The sequence below is a fragment of the Salmo salar genome, chromosome 15 (genome assembly GCF_965601325.2).
Source record: "Salmo salar chromosome 15, fSalSal1, whole genome shotgun sequence".
Classification (NCBI taxonomy): Eukaryota; Metazoa; Chordata; class Actinopteri; order Salmoniformes; family Salmonidae; genus Salmo; species Salmo salar.
This window is the reverse complement of record NC_138305.1, coordinates 35856926-35882484: the sequence shown is the minus strand read 5'-3', so window position 1 is coordinate 35882484 and position 25559 is coordinate 35856926. Positions and strand designations below refer to the sequence as shown.

General features: G+C 42.0%; 3 protein-coding genes and 1 pseudogene across 10 annotated transcripts; 2 read left to right on the top strand and 2 right to left on the bottom strand.

Annotated features, from left to right (window-relative positions):
- Positions 1–1373: 1373 nt before the first annotated feature.
- LOC123727270 (protein CEBPZOS) lies at positions 1374–3334 on the top strand. Its single transcript, XM_045695623.2, has 5 exons — positions 1374–1471; positions 1678–1795; positions 1884–1928; positions 2339–2420; positions 2559–3334. The coding sequence occupies exons 2-4, from the start codon at positions 1678–1680 to the stop codon at positions 2416–2418; spliced, it is 243 nt and encodes an 80-aa protein (XP_045551579.1). The 5' UTR covers positions 1374–1471; the 3' UTR covers positions 2419–2420; positions 2559–3334.
- Positions 1797–8478, bottom strand: LOC145850277 (CCAAT/enhancer-binding protein zeta-like). Of its 3 annotated transcripts, XM_045696068.2 has the most exons (7): positions 7650–8478; positions 7488–7554; positions 7002–7105; positions 6733–6797; positions 5753–6457; positions 5553–5632; positions 1797–2623 (listed from the first exon to the last, which is right to left on the bottom strand). In XM_045696068.2, exons 1-4 carry the CDS (start codon positions 7696–7698, stop codon positions 6757–6759), a joined length of 261 nt encoding a protein of 86 aa, XP_045552024.2. In that variant the 5' UTR covers positions 7699–8478; the 3' UTR covers positions 1797–2623; positions 5553–5632; positions 5753–6457; positions 6733–6756. The 3 variants fall into 3 exon arrangements, with proteins under 3 accessions (XP_045552024.2, XP_082817831.1, XP_082817832.1); XM_082961705.1 differs by lacking the exons at positions 6733–6797; positions 7002–7105; positions 7488–7554; positions 7650–8478 and having other exon boundaries at positions 5753–5815; positions 6111–6697; XM_082961706.1 differs by lacking the exons at positions 6733–6797; positions 7002–7105; positions 7488–7554; positions 7650–8478 and having other exon boundaries at positions 5753–5815; positions 6282–6697.
- Positions 7641–12799, bottom strand: LOC106571258 (CCAAT/enhancer-binding protein zeta-like; annotated as a pseudogene). The gene is made up of 6 exons (XR_014380534.1): positions 12731–12799; positions 10142–11217; positions 9917–10008; positions 9643–9696; positions 8619–8718; positions 7641–7700 (listed from the first exon to the last, which is right to left on the bottom strand). The product of XR_014380534.1 is annotated as a CCAAT/enhancer-binding protein zeta-like (transcript).
- ndufaf7 (NADH:ubiquinone oxidoreductase complex assembly factor 7) lies at positions 12716–25159 on the top strand. Of its 5 annotated transcripts, none has more exons than XM_014144038.3 (10): positions 12716–12959; positions 13729–13892; positions 15629–15709; positions 15882–15992; positions 16329–16542; positions 21532–21590; positions 21727–21840; positions 22841–22984; positions 23609–23782; positions 24023–25159. In XM_014144038.3, exons 1-10 carry the CDS (start codon positions 12908–12910, stop codon positions 24254–24256), a joined length of 1347 nt encoding a protein of 448 aa, XP_013999513.3. In that variant the 5' UTR covers positions 12716–12907; the 3' UTR covers positions 24257–25159. The 5 variants fall into 5 exon arrangements, with proteins under 5 accessions (XP_013999513.3, XP_013999515.3, XP_013999516.3 ...); XM_014144040.3 differs by having other exon boundaries at positions 12727–12954; XM_014144039.3 differs by lacking the exon at positions 12716–12959 and adding an exon at positions 13218–13241.
- Positions 25160–25559: the final 400 nt, after the last annotated feature.

The window sequence follows — 25559 nt, the reverse complement described above, 5'->3', positions numbered from 1 at the left end:
GTCTATATGTTGATATTGTCTACATGAGCAAGACCAAAGCATTCTTTGACCGTATGATTATAGATTGCCTTCTAAACATTTTGGTCCCACTTTAAACAAAGTATAACATATAAAGGCGATATATAGCATACATAAAGGCTTCATAAACACTACAGAAATGCTTCACAAATAACCTATAAACGTATGTCATTGCCAAATGTGACATAATGCACTATGTACAGATAACTGCCAAAATACAGGAAACACCAACATAAAGTGTCTTAATAGGGCGTTGGGCCACCACAAGACAGAACAGCTTCAATGCACCTTGGCATAAATTCTACAAGCGTCTGGAACTCTATCAGAGGGATACGAAACCACTCTTCGATGAGAAATTCTTTAATTTGGTGTTTTGTTGATGGTGGTGGAAAACACTGTCTCACGCGCCACTCCAGAATTGCCAGTAAGTGTTCAATTGGGCTGAGATCTAGTGACTGAGACACACACACCCTTTAAACCCCTTATGCTCCTTTGAGACCACTCTTTCAATAACTTACTGAAATCTCTTCTTCTAGCCATGCATGGTAGCCAAAATAATGGGTAACTGGGCATTTTTATACATGACTCTAAGCATGATGGGATGTTAATTGCTTAATTAGAAACCACACCTGTGTGGAAGTACCTGCTTTCAATACACTTTATATACCTAATTTACTGAAGTGTTTCCTTTATTTTGTCAGTTACATGTACATAGTGCATTATGTCACATTTGGCAATTCACCCTACAGTGGAAATGTAATGTCACTCTTTATTCACCATTTATAGAGTCTGACATAAGCTTACAGATGATTTGTGAAGCATTTATGTAGTGCTAATAAAGCCTTCATGTATGCTATATAAAGCCTTTCTTTAAAAGTTGTACTTTGTTTAAAGTGGAACTAACATTTGATTGAATAGTGCATAATACTAAACAGACATATAATAAACACATAAGGCATTCATGTTTAGAAGCATATTGATTAATCTATCTGTGAGTGCAGCTGCCTGTAGGTCGTCTCTCACCTTTCTTGTGAAAGTAATATCCTCTCTCCTCCTGAGAAATGTACATGGAGATGTCTTTTTTTGTTCCTACTAGGACAGTGCTTCCTAAACTTTTTCACTCATGCTCCCGTTTCACCCCCACCACCCACCCACCCACACTTAAATTAGCCTTTTACTTAATAAGATGGTGATATGGGAATAGACTAAATATTACATCAGTATTTTCTGTGTATATTGAATTGAACCCCCCAATCATTCATGTTCATTTTAAGAATTAAATTAAATAGATGTGTTATCCCTGCCTGTTATCTTGAGTACAGTGACCCCTTGTGGTGAGTTCTCGCAGTAGCAGGGCGCAGTGCTAGGAGAAATGCTATTCATACCGCCCTGAATGTCTCACCTGGGTTTCCGTACTGCACTCAGGAAGTAAAATTATACAAGGGCATGTAAGGTAGGTTGGTATCATATACCAATATAACCTAGTTCATTTGTAATACAATGTGCATTTAATGTTTTATGATATTTGTACTGAAAGGTCTGAGTTGTCAGTACGTACTCGCATTCTCTGCTGAAATGAATAGCTGTCTGCGAATTTAGAATGAATGCATTGCGGACTCAATTGAAAGTGAACCTTACCCAAGACTCCGTCTTTCCTAGATGGCCCCCAAAACATTAGCACCGTTAGCAAAGAGACTGTTCAAAGGAGTAGTACTACTTGAAGTGGCAGGTGTGCTAGGTGCTTATGGTCTTTTTTACAAGATGAACACAAGTCAAGGTATTATTTACATTTTATATAGAAAGGACGTCATGGACTCTACCTTGGGCTATGTACACCTTTAACAAAATGTTTTTGTTTTTTTTAGATTTCAGGAACAGTATGAACAACATGCTTCCCTCTGTCCTGGAAGGTAAGGGCTGTAGACAGTTCACAACATACACAACCTGGAGGAATTGATCCTCAATTCCAAACTGCATAGCAATGAAATCAGCCCCAATTATTACACTTTTTCCCCGTTACAATTACTGCAAACCAGACATCTCCTAGTATACTGTTTTCATTTTGTATTTCTTGTATAAACTTATACAGAGTTAAAATAGCTATACAGAGAATACATAATTTCACAGGCATTTAGTCGTTTCTCCAATGATTGGCAGTACAACCTGGAACTGGCAACAGGGTTAGATTGAGGCAATACACCGGTGTATTCATTAGTGGAAACAGTTGCAAAACATTTTGCTACAGTGGGCATGCTGCCCACTGAACCATCATGTGATTAAATGTGTTGAATGCTGAGAGACACTATCACTCTCTTTCCAGTTTATTACAAGTCCAACGAATATGCTGGGGTTTATGGGATTCGAGAGAAAGACCTTGAAGATTGGTCCAAGAAGGCATAGAGGTGTGTGAACACAAACATAAGTAATCTAAGGTCCAGAAAGTATTACTTCTTCTTGAAAGTATTTTTGCCAGCCCTTGGTTTGCCAAACTGGGGCTTGCCAAACTGTTTTTTGTTAAACATGGCCTTCTTCTTCCGTAGGGTCTTGACGTCTCTGCCTCGGACCCAGTGGTCTCTCTGGGCTTCCCACTTGAGCTGCCTGACACCTGGAGGAAAAGAAGACATAAGTGCAATGAGCAAAAACCAGACTGCATCCTCTACTAAAGTTAGGTCATCATCTGTATTCAACAACCTGTTCCATATGAAATGTGCCCGGTGGTTTTTGTCTTAGGGTTACCTTCAGATCAGTGGTTCTCCATCCTGGTCCTAGGCACCAAAAGGGGTGCACATTTGCTTTAGCACTACACACCGGAATCAAAGCCTGATGAGTTTACAATTTGAATCAGGTGTGTAGCGCTAAGGCAAAAACTAAAATGTGCACCCCTTTGGGTTCCTAGGACCAGGATGGAGAACCACTGCTTTAGAGCCATCATGATTGAGAGAATAGTCTATTCTGTACAACTTTAAAAGGACTACTAGAGTATGACTGGGTGTGCTATAGGGGGTTGAGGTTAATCGGTTAGCCACTGAAAATACATATGACCGGTCATGTTCATCAATCTATAGGTTAACCTGCATTATTTGGTGGAATTAAATTGGCACGTGTGTATTTTCATTAGTCGTCATGCATCTTATTTATCACGCGCACACCCCCTAGTTTGAGGAGTGGAATGGCCTATCACCTGTCAGACATCACCCAGTCATTGTGCAACGAATAATTCTAAATGCAATTGTGTGTTAATGGTTTTGATAGCCACGATTAAAAATACCTTATTTCTTATTAAAGCGCATAAGCTATCATGTCACTTATTACTTTACATGTGAGCTTGAGGCAGTAATTGTTTGAAATCCACAACTATTTCTGTTCTATTGGTTTTATATCAACTTTCTTTCGTTGTCCAGAAGCCAAAGACACAATCCTAGTCATATTAACAACCCATCCTAGTCATATTAACAACCCATCCTAGTCATATTAGCAGCCCATCCTAGTCATACTGTATTAGCGGCCCATCCGAGTTGTTGCTATTAGATTCCCCCTTTAAGTTTCTTAAAGGAGAGTTTCATATGGAACCCCTTGCATTAGAGGTGTGCTATTTTAGAGCAGTATTTTCCGACAAATTGCATTTTGACAAATGTCTGAAAATCACATTTTAATTATCTGCTTCATTACATCAGGTGCATGGTCAATAATAGGCTATAGCATTTTTGACTGTAAGACGATAGACTTGCTATTGTTGCATGTTTTCATTAAGCGCTTAATGAAACATGTCCGTTTCTTGTATGCATGCATAGTATTTTCTATTGGTCACGTAATTTTACTGTCTAGAAAAAAATGAACAGTTTGTTGACCAGTTAATGAGGGTTGGTTAATTGGCAACAAAATTGCTCGAAATGTGCATCCCTAGTGTTCTCTAAACTGCTGTGTAGATACTGACTCTCTCCATGGGGAATACAGTGCCTTGCGAAAGTATTCGGCCCCCTTGAACTTTGACCTTTTGCCACATTTCAGGCTTCAATCATAAAGATATAAAACTGTAATTGTTTGAAGAATCAACAACATGAAGTGGAACGAAATGTATTGGATATTTCAAACTTTTTTAACAAATAAAAAATTGAAAAATTGGCCGTGCAAAATTATTCAGCCCCTTTACTTTCAGTGCTGCAAACTCTCTCCAGAAGTTCAGTGAGGATCTCTGAATGATCCAATGTTGACCTAAATGACTAATGATGATAAATAGAATCCACCTGTGTGTAATCAAGTCTCCGTATAAATGCACCTGCTCTGTGATAGTCTCAGAGGTCCGTTTAAAGCGCAGAGAGCATCATGAAGAACAAGGAACACACCAGGCAGGTCCGAGATACTGTTGTGGAGAAGTTTAAAGCCGGATTTGGATACAAAAAGATTTCCCAAGCTTTAAACATCCCAAGGAGCACTGTGCAAGCGATAATATTGAAATGGAAGGAGTATCAGACCACTGGAAATCTACGAAGACCCGGCCGTCCCTCTAAACTTTCAGCTCATACAAGGAGAAGACTGATCAGAGATGCAGCCAAGAGGCCCATGATCACTCTGGATGAACTGCAGAGATCTACAGCTGAGGTGGGAGACTCTGTCCATAGGACAACAATCAGTCGTATACTGCACAAATCTGGCCTTTATGGAAGAGTGGCAAGAAGAAAGCCATTTCTTAAAGATATCCATAAAAAGTGTCGTTTAAAGTTCGCCACTAGCCACCTGGGAGACACACCAAACATGTGGAAGAAGGTGCTCTGGTCAGATGAAACCAAAATCGAACTTTTTGGCAACAATGCAAAACGTTATGTTTGGCGTAAAAGCAACACAGCTCATCACCCTGAACACACCATCCCCACTGTCAAACATGGTGGTGGCAGCATCATGGTTTGGGCCTGCTTTTCTTCAGCAGGGGCAGGGAAGATGGTTAAAATTGATGGGAAGATGGATGGAGCCAAATACAGGACCATTCTGGAAGAAAACCTGATGGAGCCTGCAAAAGACCTGAGACTGGGACGGAGATTTGTCTTCCAACAAGACAATGATCCAAAACATAAAGCAAAATCTACAATGGAATGGTTCACGAATAAACATATCCAGGTGTTAGAATGGCCAAGTCAAAGTCCAGACCTGAATCCAATCGAATCTGTGGAAAGAACTGAAAACTGCTGTTCACAAACGCTCTCCATCCAACCTCACTGAGCTCGAGCTGTTTTGCAAGGAGGAATGGGCAAAAATGTCAGTCTCTCGATGTGCAAAACTGATAGAGACATACCCCAAGCGACTTACAGCTGTAATCGCAGCAAAAGGTGGCGCTACAAAGTATTAACTTAAGGGGGCCGAATACTTTCGCAAGGCACTGTATACTGTGGTTTTAGCTAGTATCTAGCCAACTGAGTAAAGTCATTTATATGAACTGGCCCCTGTCTGTTTTTTTTCTGTTAGGTGGCACTAACTGTGGTACACAATAGGACAAGGATATATTCAATAGGTTGATTGACTGTATTGAAGCCAAGGTTTACCTGCTTTGTCTTTGTTGGCTATAGCATTCATGCCGATGTTGTCAAACTTAGAACCAACATTTTCATCCAACAGTCCCAAACTGGAAAAAAATAACATTTAGTTTCATACAATAAACTAACCCTTCAACAAACGGATAGACAGGATAGACATCAGCACACCAACTTAACATTGTGAGATATGACAGGCGTGACCATCTCACCTGTTCAGCAGAGGCAAACATGGCTGTGTCCTCATTTCTTTATTTTCTTCCCTGGTTTGGAACCTACAATGAAAGAATGAACATGTCAGATAAGATTCTACACTCCTGAATGAGATTCGGAGCAGTTGAACAGTACAAACAGAGGCCCAGCTATTAACCTAAAGAACCACTGAAGTCAAGATCCTCTGATGCCTTCTTTTTAGAACCTGGCCTTGTGTGTGGAACCTCCATCTCATCTGAATCTTGAAGGGAAGCCAATATATTTGATAAGAATCAACCTTTTTATACATTAATAATTCACAATTAAGGATGCCCTTTTCAAATGAATTTTGAAGTTAATTTAAGTCAATCTGCTTACCAGCGTTATCATCAAGTGCTGGAACTGAAAGACAAATTAGAGTCAAGTGTGAACCTGTAGTGGAGGTATAGGCTAGTGGGAGTTTCTGCCATATTATTAAACCAGTCATTTCATTTCAAATAGTGAAGGGAAGTGAACACTTCGGGAGGAAGGAGAGAAATTGTGACATACCTTCCTCATCATCCTCCCCAATGCTGTCCATGAAGGAAGGCCCCTCCAGTTCATCTCCAAAGTCCTCCTCATCCAAACTGCCTAGGGACTCCTCCTCATCCAGATCACCATCCAGGTCTGAATCAGAGTCATCCTCTCCACCCTTCTTCCCCTTCTTAGATTTCATCTTGATATTGCTGCACCACACACACACACACAAACTGGTAGATATATCATTGGAAACCATTTCAATGCAATGTTTGATACATTTTAGTCATTTAGCAGACACACTTATCCAGAGCAACTTGAGTGCCTAAACAAACAAAAAGTACTGGTCCCCAGTGGGAATCAATCCCACAACCCTGGCGTTTCAAGCGCCATGCTCAACCAACTGAGCCACACGGTACCACATAGGTGTACAAATGAATCACTTGGAGTTATCAATGCAAAGCTATATTAAACTTGTGCTTACCTTGCAAAGTCCAGGTCTGTTTCATCAACTGGCAAGTCTGAAATAACTGTCTCCCTCATATGTATCTGGATAGGGTGAGAAGAAAACCAAAGATGAGTCTGAAGTATGATATACATTGACCAATAACATTTCAGAGTCCTTGAGCTGAGGGTGAAAAGCAACCAGGAGCAGAGTCTGAGCCTCTAGTCTGACAGTGGCCCATTTCCTGCATTTCAGCCAATAAAAATACATGTTCTATTGGTGACTGTGGGCAGAGTCCTTGAGCTTACCGAGCAGCTTCTCAAACTCATCATCCACATCCTCCCCACTCTCGTTATCGCCATCACCTCGTGGCCGACGCAGTGCCTTTTCCGCCTCTCGTTTCTTGAAGAACCTAGCGTGGGAAACACACAGGGAAAAATAGGGTATTTGATTACAGTCCAGAACTTGAATCACTCAAACTTCATATTCAAGGGGCATCATTTTCTTTGCTGCCTTATTCGTAAAAAATAAAACATCTGACAATGTGTTACTCGGGAGGAGGACCGTCTATAAAACCATTGTTACTCGGGAGGAGGATGCGTCTATAAAACCATTGTTACTCGGGAGGAGGACCGTCTATAAAACCATTGTTACTCGGGAGGAGGACCGTCTATAAAACCATTGTTACTCGGGAGGAGGACCGTCTATAAAACCATTGTTACTCGGGAGGAGGACCGTCTATATAACCATTGTTACTCGGGAGGAGGACCGTCTATATAACCATTGTTACTCACCGATAGAAGAAGACCTCATCCACAGGAATCTGACTCTCTTCATTGGACTGGAACTCCTCACAATTCGCTGAGAGATGGGGAAGAAAAAATACTTTCCTTATGTCTGCTCAATAAAAGGGACCCCTCTATCATTCTTCAGAATGACTCAAAAGACACACTCACCAGGTAAATTGTGGATGTTGTTCATGGCCAGCTTCTGTTTGGGCTGCATTTCTGAAGGATTGAGAAACAGTTTCAACAAAGATGAAAGACCGGCAGTATGGATAATTAGGGATTAGGGAACTGAGACCAGTCGACTAAAGGGCGGTTTATACTTGGTCTAACAACATGTCTGTAGACAATTAGAATGCAACAAGTGTCGTTGGTCAAACAACATTTCATTTCTCTGTTTCCTTGCTGCACATACATGATAAAAAAGTGAATCTCTGCGGCTGTGGCAACGTTCGTTGTCTTGGTTACTGGGCTGCAACAGCAACAAGACCAAATCCATCTGTGACAAGACGATGCAGGAGTTCTAGAATTCTCTGATAGAATGATCTGCTTTTATTTCCTCACTCACAGCCAGCCGTAAGCTGTTTTCTGTAAGCTTGTAAAATAATGTGGTGGGTTTATTTTTCTGTAATAATCAATAAAAAGTATCTAAAGTTAAGACCTTCAGCTATACTCTGGTCATTATTTTAACTGGCTAGCCAGCTAGCTAACAAGTTAGCAACAAACCAAAATATTGTTTGCTTGACATTTACTAAATTCATTTTTAAACTGGATGGGTTTATTGGTGTTCAAATAGAGCAAGTATGCAATTTGGAGTGCCGGGCTGCTGATGTCATGCAGAGGCTGTCGTTTTCTGTTTATACTTCTTATAACAATAAGTTTGATGTCAGACGACAACAGATTGTTCATGATGTCGGTCTATCAACATGTCTGTAGACGGTTGTCGCAGCCTTAAGAACTTGACATTTGAGAAAGTGTTTGGCTGAGTTCCAAAAGGCTCCCTATATAGTACTTGGCTTTTGACCAGGAACCCCCTATGGGCCATGGTCAAAAGTAGTGCGCTATATAGGGAATAAGGTGCCTTTTGGAACACACATTATGTACTGATAGAAAGGTATATGATCATGTTGGATGTATTACTTTTGCCCTTCAGTTGTTTGGGATTCCTGAAGACGAAGCGATCCAAGAACTTGCTGAGAGTGAAGTCCTGGAGAGGGTTTCCTGTGTAGTTGAACTCTCCCTGAGGACATGATGCAGGGAGAAAAGGATGAATGAACACGGAGAGACTCAAGCGGTAGTATGAGGGCTAGCCCTGACACCCACCCGGGCCCAATGTTATACAGGCAGCCCTGACACCCACCCGGGCCCAATGTTATACAGGCAGCCCTGACACCCACCCGGGCCCAATGTTATACAGGCAGCCCTGACACCCACCCGGGCCCATTGTTATACAGGCAGCCCTGACACCCACCCGGGCCCATTGTTATACAGGCAGCCCTGACACCCACCCGGGCCCATTGTTATACAGGCAGCCCTGACACCCACCCGAGCCCATTGTTATACAGGCAGCCCTGACACCCACCCGGGCCCATTGTTATACTGGCAGCCCTGACACCCACCCGGGCCCAATGTTATACTAGCAGCCCTGACACCCACCCGGACCCATTGTTATACAGGCAGCCCTGACACCCACCCGGGCCCATTGTTATACTAGGCAGCCCTGACACCCACCCGGACCCATTGTTATACAGGCAGCCCTGACACCCACCCGGGCCCATTGTTATACAGGCAGCCCTGACACCCACCCGGACCCATTGTTATACAGGCAGCCCTGACACCCACCCGGACCCATTGTTATACAGGCAGCCCTGACACCCACCCGGACCCATTGTTATACAGGCAGCCCTGACACCCACCCGGACCCATTGTTATACAGGCAGCCCTGACACCCACCCGGACCCATTGTTATACAGGCAGCCCTGACACCCACCCGGACCCATTGTTATACAGGCAGCCCTGACACCCACCCGGACCCATTGTTATACAGGCAGCCCTGACAACCACCCGGGCCCATTGTTATACTAGCAACTTCTTTGTATAAATGTTTTGGTAATAAGCACAAAGTTTTTCAATGCAAATGAACAAAAAAACAAGTTCATCTTACCTGTAAGATTGTTTTGGCAAACAGTGACACTGAGGGGTGGAAATGTGCGGAGAGCTGAGGGGGAAAGATGTGTGTAAGAAGAATAGAAACGACAAGTATCAGTACCATTTCAAGCAAGCCCATAACACCTTTATCGCATCCCAAATGGCACCCTATTCCTTACATAGTGCACTACTTTTGACCAGAGCCTTAGGGGCCCTGGTTAAAAGTAGTGCACTATATATGGAAAAGGGTGCCATTCGGGGGATGCAACTAATATTGTCGTGAGGCTCACCCTTTGAAGCTCCCATAAGGTGGTGAGGTCAGCCCCACAGAACAGGGGGTTTCTGTGTAATGGGTCATATATATTCTCCATACTCTTCCCACCTGGTAACAGAAGAACGAGTATGCATGAAGAGGGGGAAAGGTCACAACCAAAGCATGATTATAAGTCAGGGGAGAAATTAGACAACTGTAGAAACAAGGGAGCAACATATAGCCGTCAACCAGTCCAGTTCACCTGTAGAGAGCCACATAGTAGCGGTCGGAGACGATCTGCTGAGAATCCATCACCTGGAAGAGCAGCATGAGAGCCTGGACGGCCGTGTTGAACTGGGTCAGGTGAACTACTTTAAACAGCGTGTCCAGCTGTTCACCTTCTCGTCCCCGGCCTTGGCATAGGGATAGGCCCTGTTCACGCCCGACAGCAGGGCGCTCAGCATCTTGGACTCCACGTCCTTCTTCTTGATGCTTGCTCGGAAGAAGGAGAAGTAGATGGATATGAGTTTGCTGGCCAACTCGGCCTCGTCGTGGCTCAGCAGCACCTGGTTGAGGAAGCACACAGCATAGTACTGGGCCTTCAGGTTGATGTTGGGCCTGAACATGAGGCGCTCCAACTCGCTGCACACCACCGCCTTCATGTTGGGATGCTTGTTCAGCAGAGTCTCCATCCTGGATCAGAACCGTCATGGCTGCCATCCTGTCAGCCAGCGTCCCTGCAGAGACCACATTCTTCATCCAGGCTGAGTTGGCCCCCTTCTGCATGTTCTTCTTGCTCTTGTAGAGCCCAGTCTCAGCCTCAAATAGCTCAATAGCCAGGGCTTTGTACTGGGAGACCAGAGACTCATCCTGTGGGTCAGAGGTACCTTCTGCAGTGTACTCCAGGTCAAACCACTTGCCACCTGGTTTGATCAGCAGCAGCTGCCTCAGCTGAAACTCAAACGCGTTGGCATTTAGTTTAGCTTTCTTTGCAGTGGCTGGGACACTGGTTTTTGCTGTCTCTTTATTTTTCTTCGTCTCCACTGTAGATGTGCCAGGCAGGTCCTTGCCTTTATGCTCTGGCTTGGGTTTCTGTTCATCCGACTTAACTTTCTTGGCATCAGCCCGTTTGCTTTCCTTTTGGCTGGACTCGGCCTTCTCTTCCTCTGTAGGCTCATCTGGGAGAATCTGTTGTATCTGTTCTTTGTATGAGCAGATGCTTAACTTGGCGATGAATGTCTCCAACTCGCCAGGTGCCAGGTCATCAATGGCTCCTTTCTTTCCACCATCGATTAGCTCGTTCTCGTCGTTGATGCCGGCAAGCAGGACAAAGTCAGTCTACATCGGGACAAGAAAAAAGCCATGAGGAAACAGGTGATTTTACAGCCATGACTTGGCTGTGAACATGACTAAGTACAACTTGCTAGCTACTTGCTAGCACCTATAATTTAGTAACGTCAAAGATATTTAACTAATCTCTTCTGTCTGTGGTTAAGTAGCTAACGTTAGTGATCATCATCATCACATAACTGACCTGACAGTGCTAGATAAAGCATAGCAAGATGTTTTATTTGATCAAATATAGTTTATTTCAAATCGTTGAACCATTGAAACAACGACGGACTGGGCGCCTGGCACAGAACACCAAGCCCCCATCTCTGGGCCCGGCCGACCCGCCCTGGCCGGCCTGGACTCCTGCAGGCGCCCCCAGGGGGGGGCACCCCCCGCGTCCCCCCGGGCCCCACAAGGGTGCGTTCTCAGCCCTCTCCTGTACTCCCTGTTCACCCACGACTGCGTGGCCATGCACACCTCCAACTCAATCATCAAGTTTGCAGATGACACAATAGTAGTAGGCTTGATTACCAACAACGACGAGACGGCCTACAGGGAGGAGGTGAGGGCCCTTGGAGTGTGGTGTCAGGAAAATAACCTCCACTCAATGTCAGCAAAACAAAGGAGATGATCGTGGACTTCAGGAAACAGCAAAGGGAGCAGTCCCCTATCCACATCGACGGGACAGTAGTGGAGAAGGTGGAAAGTTTTAGGTTCCTCGGTGTACATATCACTGACAAACTGAAATGGTCCACGCACACAGAGTAGGGTGAAGAAGGTGCAACAGCGCCTCTTCAACCTCAGGAGGCGGAAAAAATGTGGCTTGTCACCGAAAACCCTCACTAACTTTTACAGGTGCACAATTGAGAGCATCCTGTCGGGCTGTTTCACCGCCTGGTACGACAACTGCACCGTCCGCAACCGCAGGGCTCTCCAGAGGGTAGTGCGGTCTGCCCAACGCATCACCGGGGGCAAACTACCTGCCCTCCAGGGACACCTACAACACCCGACGTGACAGGAAGGCAAAAAAAGATCATCAAGGACAATAACCACCCAAGCCACTACCTGTACAGACTTGATGTCATTGGCCATTTCAATAAATGGAACACTAGTCACTTTAATAATGCCACTTTAAGAATGTTTACATATCTCACGTCACTCATCTCATATGTATATAGTGTATCCTTCACTATCTATTCTTTACTATCTATTGCATCTTAGCTGCTCTGTCACTGCTCATCCTTATTGTATACTTAGAAATTCTCATCCCATACCTTTACTAGATTGTGTGTATTACGTTTTGTTGTGGAATTTGTTAGATGTTACCTGTTAGATACTACTGCACTGTCGGATTTAGAAGCATAAGCATTTCGCTACACTCGCAATAACATCTGCTAACCATGTGTATGTGACCAATCAAATTTGATTTGATTTAGAAGTCGCAGTTGTGGTTTACTGCTAAGGTTAGCAGGAGGTTCATTTGATAACGTTAGTTGGCCTGCTAGCCTCAGATACTTACTCGGGTTCCACCCAAGCGCAAAACCTCGTCCAAATTAAATTCGTCTTCCGTTTGAGGACCATCACCATTACTTTTTCTTCATCATCATCTCCTGCATCGTTGTCATTTTCAAACTCGTCCTTCATATTAACATAATTTGTTTTGGCTACTGCCTTACGTTCTTTTGCTTTCGGGACCATGCTGACAGCAGCATGTAGAAAAACGACAGGACCTGGAAGAACAATGTACGGTAACTGCCTTACTACTGTCTGTTGAAAGAAAATCCTTGTGATGTCTATACTCAGTAAAACTACAGAACAATATTAGCTATTTTATTCTAAAACGGCATACTTATATTCGTAAGAAATGTCCGGTTTTTATTTGGATTTGTTTGTATCGAAGAGGACAGTTTGACCTAAAGTTCACAAGTCAATATGATCCAATCAAAAGCGTTGTTACAACCACATGACTAATTAATTGTCCAATCATAATTGTTGTTGCTGTAAGAAGGCGGATGTACTTGCACACAAATGTAGGTACCTAGCTTGTTGAAGATGTCCAATGAGTTCTTTGAGTAATTAATACATTATCTGCCTAAGTCAGTCATATAAAGATGAACTAGAGTTTGACATGTTATTGTATTTATGAAACGAGTTAACTTTAGCTGATCCTCGAGATTGTGCTGTTAGTTGCCTCTCTCATGCTACATGTGCAGCTATCGATCTACGTTAGATAGCTAGCTAACTTCATAACACGAGCACCTGCTGTGAAAGTCAGACTTGATGACAATTTCTGGGGAAGTACAGTTACAGTAGGGAATTGTTTGACTATTGTAGCTAGCTTGCTGTCTCAATGAGGACTGTTCGAGCACTGCAGAGATTAAGCAGAGTCCTTGTCTGCCCTTGTCCACCACCATTATTTGGTAAGGGCAATTTCTTTATTTAGTCTATGTCTGGCCGTCAGATAGTTAAGCGAATGATATTGAATATGCTCTATTGTTTACGTCTTCTACTCTATAGTTAGATTATGGAGCGTGGCACAGAGACAAAGTTTCTCAAGCGGTTCAGCAGAGAAACCAATGCCAGGAAACTCGATGCTCAGACACCTAACCTCCAAGATCAAAGCCACAGGTCCTATCTCAGTGGCAGAGTACATGAGAGAGGTTCTTACCAACCCAGTCATGGTAACTACTAGTTACACACACACACATACAGGTGAAGTCGGAAGTTTATATACACTTAGGTTGGAGTCATTAAAACTCGTTTTTCAACCACTCCACAAATTTCTTGTTAACAAACTATAGTTTTGGCAAGTCGGTTAGGACATCTACTATGTGCGTGACAAGTAATTTTTCCAACAATTGTTTACAGACAGAGTGAATTATAAGCGAAATAATCTAGCACAATTCCAGTGTGTCAGAAGTTTACATACACTAAATAGACTGTGCCTTTAAACAGCTTGTAAAATTCCAGAAAATGATGTCATGGCTTTAGAAGCTTCTGATAGGCTAATTGACATCATTTGAGTCAATTGGAGGTGTAACTGTGAATGTATTTCAAGGCCTACCTTCAAACTCTGCCTCTTTGCTTGACATCATAGGAAAATCAAAAGAAATCAGCCAAGACCTCTTTTTTGCAGAACTCCACAAGTCTGGTTCATCCTTAGGAGCAATTTCCAAACGCCTGAAGGTACCACGTTCATCTGTACAAACAATAGTACGCAAATATAAATACCATGGGACAACGCAGCCGTCATACCGCTCAGGAAGGAGACGCGTTCTGTCTCCTAGAGATGAACGTACTTTGGTGCGAAAAGTGCAAATCAATCCCAGAACAACAGCAAAGGACCTTGTGAAGATGCTGGAGGAAACGGGTACAAAAGTATCTATATCCACAGTAAAACAAGTCCTATATCGACATAACCTGAAAGGCCGCTCAGCAAGGAAGAAGCCACTGCTCCAAAACCGCCATCGAAAAGCCAGACTACGGTTTGCAACTGCACATGGGACAAAGATCGTACTTTTTGGAGAAATGTCCTCTAGTTTGATGAAAGAAAAATAGAACTGTTTGGCCATAATGACCATCGTTATATTTGGAGGAAAAAGGGGGAGACTTGCAAGCTGAAAAACACCAGCCCAACCGTGAAGCATGGGGTGGCAGCATCATGTTGTGCCGGTGCTTTGCTGCAGGATGGACTGGTGCACTTCACAAAATAGATGGCATCATGAGGTAGGAAAATGATGTGGATATATTGAAGCAACATCTCAAGACATCAGTCAGGAAGTTAAAGCTTGGTCGCAAATGGGTCTTCCAAATGGACAATGACCCCAAGCATACTTCCAAAGTTGTGGCAAAAGGACTTGAGGACAACAAAGTCAAGGTATTGGAGTGGCCATCACAAAGCCCTGACCTCAATCCTGTAGAATATTTGTGGGCAGAACTGAGTAAGGCGTGTGCGAGCAAGGAGGCCTACAAACCTAACTCAGTTACACCAGCTCTGTCAGGAGTAATGGGCCAAAATTCACCCAACTTATTGTGGGAAGCTTGTGGAAGGCTACCTGAAACGTTTGACCCAAGTTAAACAATTTAAAGGCAATGCTTTCAAATACTTATTGAGTGTATGTAAACTTCTGACTCACTGGGAATGTGATGAAAGAAATAAAGCTGAAATAAATCATTCTCTCTACTATTACTCTGACATTTCACATTCTTAAAATATAGTGGTGATCCTAACTGACCTAAGACAGGGAACTTTTACTAGGATTAAATGTCAGGAATTGTGAAAACTGAGTTTAAATGTATTTGGCTAAGGTGTATGTAAACTTCCGACTTCAACTGTAGTAAAGAAACCCATCAGATTATGCTTTTACTCTATAGAAATGTTTGCTTCAGAGATGAAGTGGTCTATTTCATGTTCCAGGGCTATTATGTGCAGAATGATATGCTTGGGCCAGATGGAGATTTCATCACATCACCAGAAATTAGTCAAATCTTTGGGGAGGTAAGCATTTATCCAGAACAACATTTTAATACATGTATGTATTTTTGTGTAGTAGATAAGTATGCATATACACAATCAACAGTCTCTTAATGTTCTAGTCTCTTGATGTTGTTCCAATCCCAATGCCCTGAGTGATGATAATGGTTTGAGCTCCTCCCTTCTCTGCCTGTAGTTGCTGGGGATCTGGTGTCTGAGTGAGTGGATGGGAGCAGGGAAGCCCAGTCGCTTCCAGTTAGTGGAGTTTGGACCAGGAAGAGGCTCCTTAGCCAATGACATTCTCAGAGTATGTATGTCCAGTGATGCTAAATCTTAGTAAATGGCTAAAATGTTGCATGTGTACACAGTATACATGTCAGTTCAATCTATGATCAGTGGAGGGAGCCATTTCCACATTTTGCCTGCTATATATTGAATCTTTTTTTTTTTTTTTTTCATCAAAACATTTCTTGTGATTTTGGACAGTCACAACCTGTCCTGAACCTCATCATGGATGGGTTTTATCAGGACATTTAAACTCAGACCAGTGACTCGGAATCCAGGATCCAATGAACTAAACTACACCCTGTCTGTTTGTCTCTCTCTGTTTGTCTGTCTGTCTCTCTGTGTCTGTGTTGTTCAGGTTTTCAGTCAGCTGCGTGGGGCCCTGGGTGGGGCTGCAGTCTCAGTGCACCTGGTGGAGGTGAGTCCTAAGCTGAGCCAGGTCCAGGCCCAGTGTCTAACAGGAGACCAGAGCCAGGTGTCGGCCAGCGAGGATGAGCCTGTGTACCGCCAGGGGACCAGCACCACAGGCCTCCCCATCTCCTGGTACCGCAACCTGGATGATGTCCCCAGAGGTAATAATCTAGAATTAGATTAAGGGGGTAGATCAGCTTTAATAGTGCAGATAGATTGTAGATTCCATCAATGTAATTCTCTGTATCATTTCTAATCCCCCATAATATTTTTGTAATTCTATGCACTTGAAGAAACTTTCAAAGTTCTTGAGATTTTCCGCATTAACTGACCTTCATGTCTTAAAGTAATGATTGACTGTCATTTCTCTTTGCATATTTGAGCGGTTCTTGCCATAATATGGACTTGGTCTTTTACCAAATAGGGCTATCTTCTGTATATCACCCCTACCATGTCACAACCCAACTGATTGGCTCAAAGCATTAAGAAGGAAAGAAGTTCCACAAACTAACTTTTAAGAAGGCACACCTGTTAATTTAAATGCATTCCAGATGACTACCTCACAAAGCTGGTTGAGAGAATGCCAAGAGTATGCAAAGCTGTCATCAAGGCAAAGGGTGCCCTACTTTTAAGAATCTCAAATATAAAATATTTAGTTTTGTTTAACACTTGTTTGGTTACTACATGATTCCATGTGTGTTATTTCATAGTTTGGATGTCTTCACTATTATTCTACAATGTAGGAAATAGGTGTGTCCAAACTTTTGACTGTTACTCCGTATATTTAAAAATATATATATTTTCCTTTATTTTCTCTAACCCTACCACCCCTCTCCTAATTGGAGTAAACTAATGGACAACAACACTGAGGCTTCTACTTCCAGTTTATACATACTATATACATTTTATGGAAACAATGCAACAGTTATCTTTTGTTGGTTTTTAATCCCATCCTTCAGCTACCTTCAACCCTTCCCATCCATCTCCGAATCCCATCCAGTATGATTTCTACTTTGCCATATATTTTTAACTGTGCTGTTTCACAAAAGTTCCTGAACCCATATACATTTTACGGACACAGCAGATTTGACATTAGTTTTCTTGTTGTTTTTAATCCCACCCTTCAGCTCCACTCAACCCCTCCCATCAATCTCTGAACGCCATCCAGTTTTTTTAATTTCTATTTGCCATATATTTTTCCACTGTGCTGTGATGTTTCACAAATGTTCTGAACCTTTCTATTCTCATAGTTTCTACAGATTGTAAATTATAAACCTTTTTGCTAAAAGTATTATTTTATTATTGATCAATTGACTATGACTTTTTAAATCACCCAGTAGTGCTATCTGCAGAGTTAGCGCCACTTCTTCAGCCATTCCTGGACCTGCAACCAACAACAAGCTACATATGGACACTCTATAGTGTCCAAGTTAAACAAATGATCTAATGATTTTGGCTCTTCGCAGGAAAATCTGCAGAACTGGGATGGTTGTAACCCCACAATATATAACATTCTATTGGTTGCAATGTACCAATGTGCCATGGAATTGGTACATCGGAAATCTCTTCCCAACTATTTAGCAATTTATATGGCACAGCTGTCAATTTCTTTGGTCCTTAAATTAAACTGGTGTACTTGTTTATTTATTACAAATTTCTTTAACCAATTTTGCTCTTCAATGCAGGGCCAACAGACAAGTTCCTTACTTTTTCCCCCCTTCTACTTGCCTTTTCCATTTTTGCAGTAATGCTGCAATTAGTTGGTTGTAATTTTGGGTAGAGCAGACATTTCCATATACAGTTGAAGTCGGAAGTTTATATACACTTATCTTGGAGTCATTAAAACTCGTTTTTCAACCACTCCACAAATTTCTTGTTAACAAACTATAGTTTTGGCAAGTCGGTTAGGACATCTACTTTGTGCATGACACAAGTAATTTTTCCAACAATTGTTTACAAACAGATTATTTCACTTTTAATTCACTATCACAATTCCAGTGGGTCAGAAGTTTACATACACTAAGTTGACTGTGCCTTTAAACAGCTTGGAAAATTCCAGGAAATGATGCCATAGCTTTAGAAGCTTCTGATAGGCTAATTGACATCATGTGAGTCAATTCTAGGTGTACCTGTGGATGTATTTCAAGGCCTACCTTCAAACTCAGTGCCTCTTTGCTTGACATCATGGGAAAATCAAAAGAAATCAGCCAAGACCTCAGAAAAAAAATTGTAGACCTCCACAAGTCTGGTTCATCCTTAATCCTCCAAGTCTGGTTCAACGTCAAGGTAATGGAGTGGCCATCACAAAGCCCTGACTTCAATCCTATAGAACATTTGTGGGGAGAACTGAAAAAGCATGTGCGAGCAAGGAGGCCTACAAACCTGACTCAGTTACGCCACCTCTGTCAGGAGGAATGGGCCAAAATTCACCAAACTTATTGCGGAAGCTTGTGGAAGGCTACCCGAAACGTCTGACCCAAGTTAAACAATTTAAAGGCAATGCTACCAAATACTAATTGGCTGTATGTAAACTTCTGACCCAGTGGGAATGTGATGAAAGAAATAAAAGCTGAAATATATAATTTTCTCTACTATTATTCTGGCATTTCACATTCTTATAATATAGTGGTGATCCTAACTGACCTAAGACAGGGTACTTTTACTAGGATTAAATGTCAGGAATTGTGAAAAACTGAGTTGAAATGTATTTGGCTAAGGTGTATGTAAACTTCCGACTTCAAATGTATTTTTGTTAGATTTGACATAACTCCACCAGTCCTATTTATATCCTTTACAAAGATTATACCTGTTTATTTATTTGGGGGGGGGGAAATATTATTTTTTTTTAAATCAATTTGTGTATTTGAGTTTAACCACAATATTTGTTGTAATATTTGTTTTATCTTTTCTGGTGGATTAAACAAAAATTGCAACCAATTTTCTATGGCTTGTTTTAAAAATAGCGATATTTTGGAGATTATTTCATTTTCAAATAACTGAAAGTGAGAGGTTGTAATCTGAATAAAGGGAAAAGGCCATTCTTGAACCTGCTAGAGAAACAGTTTGGATTGAAATATAACTCTTGTATGACTGACAACTAGTAAAATGTCTAATGCTTTAATATTTAATAATTTCTGTCCTCCGAATTCATATTCATTATATAAATAGGCCCATTTTAAATTTGTCTGGCTTGCCGTTACAAATAAAATAGAATATCTTTTGCTCATATAATTTAGAAAACAGGTCGCTAGGTGTAGGCAAAACCATAAGTAAATTAGTAAACTGGGATATGACTTAAGAGTTAATCAGGGGGATTTTTCCACAAATAGACAGGTATTTTCCTTTCCATGGTAGCAAAATATTATATTCTATTAATGTATTGTAGTAAGATAATTTCTTTCTTTTGGGATATGTTTACCGATTATGTCCACATCACCGACAGACCATTTTATTGGTAAACTACACGGTAATATAAAAGTACAAATAATTTTTTTTTTTTTTTTTTGTTATTTTTTTTTTTGTGATCCAATACATAATATAGTACACTTATTTTCTGGCTGTGGGTAACTGGTGCATGGAATCAGGCGCAGGAGAGCAGAGATGCGTGTACAAGGTAATTTATTCCACGAACAGCACCAGTATAAAACAAATACTAAAGGTGCATGAAATTACCGGTCACTCATAAATAGCGGCGTAATAACGAACCCGGCAAACAATACCAGACAACAAGTAATGACCTGAACATTATATACAAACACGCACACAAACATGGGGGAAACAGAGGGTTAAATAATGAACATGTAATTGGGGAATAGAAACCAGGTGTGTAGAAAACAAAGACAAAACAAATGGAAAATCAAAATTTTGGCGGAAGTCGTGACACTTATCATAATTTGGTTGTAATCCAGAGAGGTTAGGAAAAGTATCTAGATCCTCTATGAGGCTATGGAAGTATCCAAATAGTGGATTTAAAAGAAAGCATGAATCAGCGTACAATGACACCTTTGTTTTTAAGCCCTTGATTTCTAACCCCTTGAGATTGTTGGATCTGATTTTTATAGCTAACATTTCAATGGCCATAATAGGTAGATATGCCGATAGTGGACAACCTTGTTTTACTCATCTTGACCGTCTACTACTTTCAGAGAAGTAGCCATTAATTACTATTTTACACCTAGGGTTACTATACATAACTTTAACCCATTTTATAAGAGATATAAGAGAAATATTCCAGGCATTTATATATAAATTCCAGTCCTACTTTATCAAAAGCCTTTTCAAAGTCAGCTATGAATACCAAGCCTGGTTTCCCAGATTTTTCATAGTGTTCTATTGTTTCCAGTACTTGTCTTATATTATCTCCAATGTATGGTCCATGTAAAAAACCTGTCTGATTAGGGTGAATAGTATCCGACAATACCTTTTTAATTCTATGGGCTATTCATTTTGCTAGAAATGTTGCATTACCACACTAAAGTGTAAGGGGCCTCCAATTTTTTAAATGGACCGGTTATTTTTATTTACCACTTGGATCCTGTTTCAGTAATAATGAAAACACACCTTCTTGTTGAGTATCTGATAATCTACCATTTTTGTAGGAGTGGTTAAAACATGCTAATAACGGTCCTCTGATATATCAAAAAATATTTGGTATACCTCCACTCATATGCCATCCAACCCAGTTTTCCCAGACTTAAAGGCTTTAATTGCATCAAGAAGTTCCTCCTCTGTAATTTGGCCTTTACATGAGTCTTTCTGTACAGCTGTTAATTTTACATAATTAATAGAAAAAAATCCTTACAGTTAACATCGGTTAGTGAAGATGGAGGAGACATGTGCTTAAAATACTTTGCTTCCTTTTTCAAAACATCTTTTGAATCATGGGTGACTCCATCATTTGTCACAAGTTTCAGTAAATTATTTTTGGTAGCATTTTTATGTTGAAGATTCCAAAAAGATTTTTGGTGCATTTTTCCCCATGTTCCATCGAGTTTGCTTTATTTTTATAATATATTACACTTGGTCTTTCTTGAATAAGTTCCTGCATTTTTTTTGTTTTTCCTCTAACTTATTCTTTGCCTCTGGTACAGTTTTTATTTTATCTACTATTAGTCCTCTTTAATGTTGTTTTTTTTTGTTTTTTTTCACAGGCTTCAGCATCTACCTCGCTCATGAGTTCTTTGATGCCTTACCCATCCACAAATTCCAGGTACATTTACTTCACCAGCTGTTTTGATTATACATATAGATTTTGATGGCAGATCACAAAGAATTGAGAAAAATGTATTGTAATTACCATTTGATCCATTGCATTGTGTTGTGCATTGATTGTGATGTGGGCCCAGGGAACAGAGAAGGGCTGGAGGGAGGTGATGGTGGATATTGACCCAGATGAGCCAGGCAAGCTGAGGCTTGTCATAGTGCCAGCTCCCACTCTGGCCTCTACTCAACTCATACAGGTGAGTGCTGCGTGTTGATGCTTAACTCAGACCATCTTTAAAAACAAAGAAAAAAATCTTATCACGTTTAGTTTGTATGTGTGTATCAGTTGAAAGATTCAAATAAAAATTATTGTAAGCATTTTATCGGATTCATCAAAATGTAGCTATCGCTGATGTTCAATGTGAATGGATGTCTCCTAGATTGAAAACAGTTACCTCTTTGCTAAAGCCTACATTGACACAAACACAGTCAAATTGCTCGACAAACTCCTTTTTCCTTAAAAGTCTGAACGTCTGTGTAGCATCTGGTTTTTATTACCAGTGTTTCTGCAGTATATACAGTACCAACCTATTTGATCTGGCCTCACTGGAAGAGTGCAGGGGCTTTGAACAGCCTGCCAAAGCCTTACATCATGAGTGAACTTGGGTGAAACCCCCTTACTGGTTTTAAATCCTGGCTAATGGCTGCTGCCCCTGCCTGACTGTCTGTGTATCCCAGGTTCCACATACTGTAGTAGAGTTTAACCTTAACGCTGTTCTCTCTGCGCTCGCCAGTTAAAAGCCCTACATAATCTTATCTGTTGCTCTGCCATCTCTGTGGTCTAATGGGGTTTTCAGTTACAAGTAGACAGGCCTATAGGTTTTAATACTCCACTTTAGTCTCTTTTTTTCCCCATAGATGTCCCAACATGTGTTCCCTGATAGTCTAAGAGTATTTCCCAAATCGCACCCTATTCCCTTTATAGTGCACTACTTTTGACCAGGCCCATTGGGGCTCTGATCAAAAGTAGTGAACTATATAGGGAATAGGGTGCCATTTGGGATCTATCCTAACCCACCAAAGCTATCCCCTCCTGGTTTTGTGATGCCTTGGGGCTTAGAGCCAGTGCTGCTAAGTGGTGATGAATTGGAAGCAAAGTCACGTATGATTGCTGATGTGTGTGCTCAGGCCCCTGCTTCACCCAGACAGGTAAGCAGAGCCGCTCTTGTTTTTGTTCTGAAACCCCTCACCTCCTAGGCAGATGAAAAGAGGCGGCACGTGGAGGTCTGCCCGGAGGGAGGGGTCATCGTCCAGCGCCTAGCCAATCGGATTGCCGAGGATGGGGGTGCTGCACTGATTGCTGACTACGGGCACGACGGGACCAAGACGGACACGTTCAGAGTGAGTGTCATCATGTCTCCAACGTGGCCCGTTTATCAGCAGGTTTTAATACGGTCTGTGTGTATGGTAAAGTGATTAGCCGAGTGAGCCTCAGCTACAAGGAAACAGATGCAGGAAGCCGACATGCCTCTCTTGACCTTTGCTGGTGGCACACGGAAATCAGGGTCATCTGCCCTCCAGTCCTGTTCCTGGGGCTACACCCTAACCCAGCCCCATCTGGCTCCTATTAAGAGGGGTGGGCTCCCTGCCTGGCTCCCTGACTCTGGGACTCACTGATGTGTGTGATGAAAAGGGGGGGAGAGGTTCAAGCAAGCGACCCCCTCCTTCAGAAGACAGGGAATCACAGAATTCTATCTGTTAACAAGGCAGAAAGGTTTCAGGCAGGCTCACATTTATGTAACTAGATGAAGATGTTATCAATCGTTGCTCATGAGAGGAGTATAAAAAATTTGGTATAAAAAAAAAAAAGGGAATTATTTCAGATGAATGTAATTCTTTAACAACTAATGATTTAAATCAAATGAAAAGGTAACGATCCACAGATAATGAACTGTAGTAGCTAGTAGTAGTCATGTCTACCATTTGTGTCATAACACCAGAACACCACCTGTCCCCCACCCCCAGGGTTTTAAAGGTCATAAGCTCCATGATGTCCTAGCCTCGCCTGGCTCTGCTGACCTGACTGCTGACGTGGACTACAGTTACCTGAGGAGGATGGCTGGAGCTACGGTGGCCTGCATGGGCCCTGTCTCTCAGAAAGACTTCCTGAAAAATATGGGAATCGATACACGCTTACAGGTGAGTAGGAACCCCGTGTGCACACTTCCCTCTTCCACTTCTTTATACATGGGGCCCTAGGTAACCACTATATAAACAATCACAACAATCCGCTTGTATCACTTTCTGTCAAAGCATTACGTTAAGTGGACGCTCATGGTTTTCAACTGCCAATCGGGGCTTTCAAGACAACTTGGGATTTTACTTTTACTTTGCCCTCCACTCAATTATCTTTGTCTGATTGCAATGTTGTGTCTTCAGGTGCTGCTGAGGAACTGTGCAGACCCATCCACAAGGGCCCAGTTGATCCAGGGCTATGACATGCTGACCAACCCCCTGAAGATGGGCGAGAGGTTCCAGTTCTTCACCATGCTCAACCACAGTCGCCTCACCAGGCCCGAGCAGTCCAAGGGCGGGAAGAAGATGGCCCCAGTGCCCAAGAAGGGCCCAGCGCCCCTGCCTGTGGCTGGCTTCAGTGAGCTTGGCCTTTCGTAAAGAATAGACACAGAGACTCACCATGGGTTCCTCTGCACTGCGGAGGCTGTGTGTCAACTCACTTGAAAGTTGCACTATACCTTGATTCTACATTTACATTTTTGTCATTTAGCTGACGTTCTTATCCAAAGCAACTTAGAATAGTAAGTTCATACTTTTTTTCTTACTGGCCCCTTCGGGAATCGAACCCACAAACCTGGCATTGCAAGCGCCATGCTCTACCAACTGAGCCACACAGGATTATATACACAAGACCCTCGGAAGCAATATGGTTTGGTCTGACTGTGGTGTGAGTTTGGTTTGAAAGGTTTAACTTTTTGAACTGCTGATAAAATCCTAAGAATTATGCACCTTGCCTCACTGAGGGAAGATGGTGGCTGCCATCATCTACATGTTCATTAGACCAACATATAATTCCAAGTGGGAGACAATGTAACTTTGATCAGTCAGAAGAACGTCACTCAAGGTCACAGTGTTTGAAGCTATAGGACGCCATTAATGGCCCTTGGCCACATGGTGCCTGGCTGTCTCCACATCTTGAAGCAATCTGGTGAACGTGGAGTTAGTAGATAGCGGATGCATCCCAAATGGCATCCTATTCCCTATATAGTGCACTACTTTTGAACAGAGCCCTATGGGCCCGGGTCAAAAGTTGTGCACTACATAGGCAGTAGGGTGTCATTTGGGACATAGTCAGCCACTCACAGCATGCTGTGCTTTTCTCTGACAGGCTCTCCCTCACTGCCCCAGTAGCAATTAAAGGATACTATTACACAGGCCGATTACCGAAGCCATAATAACCAGCCCAAAAAACTGAGCGACCCTAACATGAAGCTATCATATTAAAGACTTAATGAGTCATATCATATTAAAGACTGAATGATTAAAAGTCATTACAAAACATTTTCCGGTGTATATTATCGATCTCTTTGTCTTGGAACCACATACTGCGCTAAGTATTTTCATACAATTAAGACTGAAAATATTCTGGTATTAATCCAGTGTATCAGCATATTTACATTTTGAAAGAAATCTTAGAAGATTTCTTAGAAAGGCAACAGAAATGTTTTCCTGCTCAAACTTGTAGAGCGGTAGGAAGCGTTTTCTGGGGCCATCTATAGGCCTTAACATATGGTTCCATCGTTACACAGCAGTAGTTAGCCATTTCTTTTCTTCCCCAGCCACAAACGGCTCTGTTCATCTAACCTATTGCACAATGAAATGTGGCAGGCTACACTGGCACTGTGACAGTTGGATTTAACTACACAGATTAGAGACATAAAGAGAGCTCTTTACCCCAGTT

Excerpts from the sequence above, each read along its gene's own strand:
- LOC123727270 (XM_045695623.2), top strand. The coding sequence starts at position 1,678 with ATGGCCCCCAAAACATTAGCACCGTTAGCAAAGAGACTGTTCAAAGGA. Across the intron at positions 1,796-1,883 it reads CAAGATGAACACAAGTCAAG|ATTTCAGGAACAGTATGAAC; the intron begins GTATTATTTACA and ends TGTTTTTTTTAG. Across the intron at positions 1,929-2,338 it reads GCTTCCCTCTGTCCTGGAAG|TTTATTACAAGTCCAACGAA; the intron begins GTAAGGGCTGTA and ends CTCTCTTTCCAG.
- LOC145850277 (XM_082961705.1), bottom strand. The coding sequence starts at position 5,787 with ATGAGGACACAGCCATGTTTGCCTCTGCTGAACAG. Across the intron at positions 5,633-5,752 it reads TGTTTGCCTCTGCTGAACAG|TTTGGGACTGTTGGATGAAA; the intron begins GTGAGATGGTCA and ends ATTTTTTTCCAG. Across the intron at positions 2,624-5,552 it reads AGCCAACAAAGACAAAGCAG|GTGTCAGGCAGCTCAAGTGG; the intron begins GTAAACCTTGGC and ends CTTTTCCTCCAG.
- ndufaf7 (XM_014144037.3), top strand. The coding sequence starts at position 13,562 with ATGAGGACTGTTCGAGCACTGCAGAGATTAAGCAGAGTCCTTGTCTGC. Across the intron at positions 13,893-15,628 it reads TTCTTACCAACCCAGTCATG|GGCTATTATGTGCAGAATGA; the intron begins GTAACTACTAGT and ends TTCATGTTCCAG. Across the intron at positions 23,783-24,022 it reads GAATCGATACACGCTTACAG|GTGCTGCTGAGGAACTGTGC; the intron begins GTGAGTAGGAAC and ends TTGTGTCTTCAG.